This window comes from Zingiber officinale, chromosome 10A, assembly GCF_018446385.1.
Source record: "Zingiber officinale cultivar Zhangliang chromosome 10A, Zo_v1.1, whole genome shotgun sequence".
Classification (NCBI taxonomy): domain Eukaryota; kingdom Viridiplantae; phylum Streptophyta; class Magnoliopsida; order Zingiberales; family Zingiberaceae; genus Zingiber; species Zingiber officinale.
The window spans coordinates 96,854,425-96,862,250 of record NC_056004.1 but is presented as its reverse complement, the minus strand read 5'-3'; the positions used below and the strand labels follow the sequence as shown (position 1 = coordinate 96,862,250).

General features: G+C 35.4%; 1 protein-coding gene across 1 annotated transcript; it reads right to left on the bottom strand.

The window, feature by feature from the left end:
* Window positions 1-933: 933 nt before the first annotated feature.
* Window positions 934-6,961, bottom strand: LOC122026814 (polygalacturonase At1g48100-like). The gene is made up of 7 exons (XM_042585528.1): window positions 6,938-6,961; window positions 5,280-5,367; window positions 1,791-1,834; window positions 1,593-1,724; window positions 1,350-1,514; window positions 1,236-1,280; window positions 934-1,167 (listed from the first exon to the last, which is right to left on the bottom strand). Exons 1-7 carry the CDS (start codon window positions 6,959-6,961, stop codon window positions 934-936), a joined length of 732 nt encoding a protein of 243 aa, XP_042441462.1.
* Window positions 6,962-7,826: the final 865 nt, after the last annotated feature.

The following is a 7,826-nucleotide window of genomic DNA, read 5'->3' as shown; positions in this document are numbered from 1 at the left end:
TGGGACTATACAATGAGCAAGCTTTAGCATAGTCTCAAATGCTGCATCTCTAACAATTGATGAGTGTAGTAATGGATCAACATATTTCACCTACAGCAGATTGTTTGAGGATGAGAAATAAAATGGCCAAACTAAATCTTTGTTGCAACAAATGTTTAGCTAGTAACTAAAAAATACAGTTACTAATGACCATTAATTCAATCAATAGATTTTGAAAAAATAAAAAATAAAAACTTCCACGGTACATTTAAGCAATCTTGAAGTAGGAAGGCAAAAAAAAAGAAGTAAAACATATTCAATGACTTACCCGTGGAGGTAGCTGACCATGAGTAAATATTGGATTAGCAATAGCCATCTGACCAAGAGTCCTAAGCATAACTGGGATATTTTAACCCTGTGACAGAGAGTTGTTTCCTACTTTCCTCCTTCAACAACAATTAACTTAGTATGACAAACAAAATTTGCACTTCATCATTATACTAATAAATAAACTATGAGTCATTCATGAATCATCACCTAAACCCTAAACCGTATTAGGAACTATTTAGATGGATTCAGAAATTCACAAAATCATAATTAACTTGGTCATGAATCGATTTAACAAGAAGGTCAAAAGAAATACTCACTTAATGATCAAAGCCTGTAAGTTATATATGTAACGCGTCTAAGAAGCCCAACACACAAATCCTGTAGAAACAACAACAACAAAAATAGGTAAATTTATAAACCAGAAAACATGGTATATCAGTGAAAAGAATTAGCATAGACATAAAAGAAACTTGATAGTTCAAGGAATACATAAAATCAACTTAGCAACAAGAAATAACAACTCCTCAATTGTTAATGTTTGAGCAGCCCGTTTGGATGGAGACGCAGCCATCCCCTGTGTTTTGTTAGAAGTTTCAGTAACTTTTCCTTTAGGGTCGTCATTCATCAGTAAAGGATAGTGCAATATGTACCACAACTCATGTTGGCATGGTGGATTATGACATCTCTCGAGTTCTGCAGATGAATTCCGTCCGTGTTGAGGCTTTTGCCTGGCGAAGCAATCGTGATGTTGTAGACCTGAACAGCTTCGCAGTTGTCGAACTTAAGATGGCATTGCTGGCTGTTCTGAATTGTGATGCCAGTCACTGACACATTGTAGCTCCCATAGAACCTCAAGGCCTGCGAAGCAGAAATGTTAGAACGAGATTGCAACTTTGCTTTGCAGATCATGAGGAAGGAGATCTCACAGTAGGCTTAATCTGAGGCAGGTTGGAGCTCAGCTCATCATGTGTCTGTTAAAGATGGGCAATCTGTTTGAGCTGATGGATTTGAGAGAGATTGAAAGAAGATGAAACACTTACTGGATCGACATCAGAGTCAGTGTCTGTCCACCAGACACTTCCTCGCCCTTCGATTACTCCACTCCCTCGAATTGCTATGCCTTTCAGTTTTGTGAACTCAATCCACCATAGAAGTCCAGAAGCCCAGTACTTGGCATTTGTTGGAGCAATAATCATACCATCTAGCTGCAGGTTTCTATGGTTTGAGAAATTTGTGTTTCTAAATTTTAGTCTTTCAACCAAAAAGATTGTAATTTTTTTTACCTGGAAAACAATGTTCGGCTGGCAGTAAGGCCCAGAGAAGGAGATGGGACCCACAAGGAACTCGAATTCTGCTAGAACAACCAGAACTGAGTCACCCGCTTTGCAAGCAGCAGCCCATGCAGCCTCAAAAGCCTGCGTTTAATTTGCTCGTAACTCCTCAAACTTGATAGTTCAGGGACGTTTGCTGTGGAAGCTCACACCCTTCACCCGGTTGCTCTTCGTCTCGAATTTGGTCAGCATATCTGCCAGATCAAAAATATAGCAGACAAACACAAATCAGAATGGAGGAAGAGGGGGGTGCACACCGGAAAACATATCCAAGGCTAGCCCTGAGACATGTCACCGGGGTGGCGGCCAAGGGCCCTCGACTTTTAAGGGGCCCTGAATTTGACATACATATATAATATATATTATATATAATTAGATTGTTTTAATAAAAATCCCCCAAAAAATTTATTGGATTATTTAATAAATATCCAAGAAAAAAAAGAAGGTAAATGATCATTTTTTCTCTTTCCAAGATTTTATTGTTTGTACAACTCTTTCTTCATTAATTTGTTTACAGAAGTCATAAGACTCCAAAGAGTAAAGTATGAATCATGAACGTTAATTTTCTCCTTTCTTCTCCTTTGAATCTCTTCTAATTAAATTAGAAAAGTTTATTCTCCAATTGAAATTATAGTTTTATCAATATCATCATTGATCAATATATCAACTTACAACGTAAGTTACCTACTTATCTATATTTTTTTTCTTATTGTCAATATTCAATATTAATTTTTAATATTGTATTGGAGCCAATAGTTTATAATTTTTCTTACATATTTGAAAGACTTAAAATAAAGCATCTCAATTTTAATCATCATAGAATAGATTATATCGATTGCTTCAAGCATAAACCAAGCTTTATTGTTCTTCAACTATTATTTTCACTACTTGTGTTTGTTTCATTATTAGCTTTATTGCTGGTTTTGTGTGTTTTATTTTTACACTTGAAATTGGTAGTACAAACATGTTTTCAAAGAAATATCAACCTTGGAGTCAAAAAAGAAACAAAAGATAAAGAGTGCATGGAACAGATTATTAAAACTCACAAAGGTATTCTTTGTAAGTTTTTTAAAGCTAACTCTTCAATTGAAGATTCAATTGATGAATTACAAGAAAAAAGTTAAGAAGAACTAAATGATTATACAACAAATGAGCAACAATTGAGTAATCAAGAAGAACTAAATAATAATACAATCAATGAACGAGAAGAATTGAGAGAAAATGATGATCATAATCATGCAACGAATGAGCAAGAAGAATTGAGAGAAGATGATGATAATGGTTTGCATATCAACGGCTTGACAATTTTATGTATCGAAAATGAGGTGTTAGAAAATTTTGATTTCGAAAATTTTATTGACGATTTTACTTCACAAAATGCTAGAAGATATAGATTTTTCAATGATTATTTCATACTTATTTTTTGTATTCATAGGTATTACACTTTTTGGAGAAACATAGGAAATATATTTTGTACGGTGTTGTACTTTTTGAAGAATCTTGAGAAATATATTTTGTATGGAGTTTATCATATTTTAAATGAAATATATTAATTTTTAAGTTTTTCTATTAAAATGTATTCAAATTGTACGTTAGTATATATATATATTTTCCTATAGAGGTCCCTTTTTTCTTTTCGCCCAAGGGCCCTGAAAAGTCAGGGCCGACCCTGAACATATCTAGGGCTCAAATCCGAAGCCAGATCTATAGAAGCTTCTTCTGACTATGAATTTAAGCACTAGATCTTGAGACTAGATCGATGCCGACGGGGATCTGGAGGGGAGACGACAAAATTGAAGGGGTAGCCTGACGACCGAAGACGGACACAGAGACGGAGAGAGGAAGCAAGGACGTCGTGTGTTGATCCTAATCGGGAGAAGAAGGGGCGTCGATCTAGGAAGGGGAAGAGGGAGATGAGGTTGAGAGTGATGGTCGGAGGTTTATGTTTAGGTTTAGGCTGAGAGAGATGGTCGGAGGAAGGGGCGCGATATAGGTTTAGGTTTGGAGGAAACTTCACAGTGTTGCAAATTTTCACTGGTGGGAAAATTAAAATATTTTATTTTGGTTCATTAACAGTGGGTTTTAAAAATCGCTGTTAAAATCGGTGTCTATTAATGAAAAAAAAGGCGCTCATAGACATCGCCTAAAAAATCGATGTCTATGAGCGAAAATCTGCGCTCATAGACACCGGTTTTTGGAAAAACCGGTGTAAAATACTCAAAGACATCGATTTTTGCTTAAAACTGTTGTTGTTCCACCGATGTCTATGAGGCTTTTTGTTGTAGTGACCATGTAGAACTTGAGGTGGAGAGGATTGAATTCATAAGGATTTCTGGTCAAGCTTTTATAGCTGAAGGTTCTAGTTCCAAGAATAAGAAAAGATGGTTTAAGAAAGGAAAGGAAAAAGGACAGGAGGCTAGTGTTGTTACTACTAAAAACCAAATCAAGAAGAAAGGAAAGAAATATAAACAAAAACCTAGAAGTAAGCTGACTTGCTTCAACTATGGCAATAAGGGGCATTTTGCTCAGGATTGTATTAAGCCTAAAAAGGTAAATCCATCTCTATCTTCTTTCCATGAGCATCATGTTGCAAGTACAGTGCTGTTAGCTGATTCTTATCCTTTGTGGATTATAGATTTAGGAGCAACGAACCATGTAGCTCATGATCGAGCTACATATGTGGAGTACCGTAGGGTACCAGCTGGCAATAAATGGATATATGTGGGAAACAATGCAAGAATTGAAGTCAAAGGAATTGACACTTGCAAACTCAACCTACGTGGTGGACGAACTTTATTTCTACATGATGTCCTGTATGCTCATGAGATTCGACGGAATCTGGTTTCTGTCATTTGTCTTCTTGATTTAGGTTATTGTGTAAATTTTTATAGTCGTTGTGTGGAACTTCGAATTAACTCTATGTTAATTGGGAATGGTTATGTAACAAATGGTTTCATGGTTCTTGATGTAGAACTAAATAATAATGATGGTTGTTTTTCAAACATTGCTCTTACTAGAAATGCTGATGTTAATGATGAAATTTGGTATGCTAGACTAGGATATATAGGACAAGAACAAATGGATAGATTAGCTAAGGAGGGCCTTTTAGGCACTCATGTTAAGATTAACTTGTCTATATGTGAGCATTATCTTGCTGGAAAGACAACTAGGAAACCATTTGGTAAGGCTATTTGGGTTGATTCACCATTGCAATTAATTCATTCGGATATTTATGATCCAATGAATGTGAAGGCTAAAAATGGGAGTTCTTATTTCATTACATTTATTGATGACTTCACTCGTTTTAGTCATGTGTATTTGATTTCTCATAAAAATGAAGCATTAGATTGCTTCATTCGTTACTTGAACGAAGTTGAGAATCAATTGGAATGTGAGCTTAAAACCTTGCGCACTGACCGTGGAGGTGAATAGTTGTTGATTAGTTCAAGACAATGTGTAATGAGAGAGGGATTATCAGACAGCTAACTGTCCCTAGAACTCCACAATAAAATGGGATTGCTGAAAGAAGAAATAGGACTCTTCTTGAAATGGTTAGGTCTATGATGGCGTAGGCTAATTTATCAATCTCCTATTAGGGAGATGCATTATTAGTTGCAGCCTATATACTTAACAAAGTACCTTCAAAGCCAGTTCCATCTGGCCCACATAAACGTTGGATAGGCAGAAAGCCGGATTTGAGTAATCTGAGACCTTGGGGGTCAGTTGCCTACATTCATTATAAGACTCACAAACATGAAAAATTAGGACCCAGAGGTAAGAAGTGTATCTTTATAAGGTATTCCGAGACTTCTAAGTGTTATGTTTTTATTGGTGAGCGACAAGATGGAACCATATTTGAAATAGAGTCAAGAGATGCTACTTTTCTTGAAACTGAGTTCTCAACACGAGGTGAAGTTGACAAGACAATTCCTCTATATGAGATAGAGGAGAATGATAATGTTCCTTTATCAATAAATCAGGAGATGTCTAAATCTAGTCAACCTAGTGGGAATCATTTGCCACTGAATGAATCAGTTTCTCAACTGTCTAACCTACGAAGAAGTAGTCATCAGATTATTCCTCGGAGAAGGTTTGATATTGAGAATGAGGCATTGATAATTCTCCAAGTTGACGATGAGGAACCTATAATAGTTGAGGAAGCTTTGAGATGCTCGGTTAGAAAAGAATGGAAAGTTGCAATGGATGAAGAAATGGAGTCAATGAGAAATAATCAAGTTTGGGATTTAGTCGATCTTCCTTTAGGCCGAAGGACTATTGGGAATAAGTGAATTCTTAAAATAAAGAGAAAAGCAAATTGATCAATTAATCGATAAAAAGCTCGATTAGTTGCAAAAGGATATACCCAAATGGAGAACATTGATTTTGAAGAGACATTATCCCCAGTTGTGAAATTTGTGTCAATACGTGTCATCCTAGCTATAGTAGCATAATTTGACATGAAATTAATCATATGGATGTAAAAACGGCTTTCCTTAGTGTTACTATTGACGAAGAAATTTATATGGTACAACTAGAAGGGTATGTTGCTGAAGGCTAAGAGAATAGAGTATGTAGACTTAAGAAGTCTATATATGGGCTAAAGCAAGCGTCAAGACAATGAAACATAAGATTTAATGAAGTCATTTTGTCTTATGATTTTGAAATGATCAATGAGGATCATTGTGTTTACCTTAGAAAGGAAAAAGGAAAGTTTGTCATTATATCATTATATGTTGATGATATGCTAATAGCTGGAAGTGACATAAAGTGTGTGATAGAAGTCAAATCTTGACTTTCATTACAATTTGACATAATAGATATGGGAGAAGCAGAGTACATCTTAGAAGTGAAGATCATTAGAGATCGATCAAAAAGGCTTTTGAGTTTATTTCAAGAAACTTATATTACTAAGATGCTACAACACTTCAATATGTCAGATTGCAACATTCAACAGACGCCTATAGCGAGAGGTACTGTATTGAGCAAAAGTATGTATCCCAAGACTCCTAAGAAAATAGCCGAAATGAAGAAAAAAATCATATGTAGTAATATTGGTAGTTTAATGTACACTATGTTGTGTACTCATCCTGATATAAGCTATGTTGTTAGCTTAGTTAGTCGTTTCCAGTCAAACCCAGGATCGAAACACTGGAAAGTGGTGAAGAGGATATTCAGATATCTTAAAGGAACAGCAGATTATTGTCTCTGTTTCTAAGGATCAGATATGAGCCTAAGTGGCTACACAGATGCAGATTAGGCAGGGGACCTTAATGACAGAAAATCCACATCTGCTATACCTTCTTGTTGAATGGTGGCGCCATCTCATGAAATAGTAAGAAGCGGGCTTGTGTAGCCTTGTCGACAATGGAAGCTGTGTATGTGGCTTGTGCAGCTGCTGTACAAGAGGTTGTCTGGCTAAAAAGGTTCCTGAAGCATCTGAAGATTGCTGAGGATAGTGGGAGTCCTGTTACAGTATACTGTGATAGTCAAGCTATAATAGCTTTTTCCAAGGATCCCAAATATCACAACAAAGACAAGCATGTAGAAATTAAGTATAATTTTGTAAAGGATATTGTTGACAAGAAAAAGATAATTCTTGAGTACATCCTTACACGAAATATACTTAGCTTGTTGATTCTTTTACTAAGTCATTGACTAAAGAGTCATTTCATGGACATGTGAAGTCATTGGGACTTCGAAGAATGTAACTTATTGTAAAAATATTTTAATAAATGAAAAATGTCATGATTTATTCAGTGTATATGTCTTTGTTACATTCGAATAAAAGTCTCGATAAGCATGTTGGCAGATTGAGATTGATCCACTCACATGGACAATCATCTCTATTTGTTAAGTATAAATAAAGGTAAGACCGTTACTTATGGGACAGTTTATGTAGCTGTGAATAGAGATATATCCATAAGTTAAGGTCATCTTGATAATTATGTCAAGATGAGATCATTTATGTAATGATTGGAGAAAATGCACCCATCATTTACTGAATCTCCTTAAAACTATATTGAAATTTATACGTTGAATTCATGATTAGACATTAGGTATGTTTAGATTGAAATATGTACAATGTTAAATTTTGGAAAAAATATGCGCTCTTTTTAGTAAAGAGAATAACATCGTAGCATATGATTGATACTATATGTGATATGGCGACAAGAAAGGTAGTAGGAG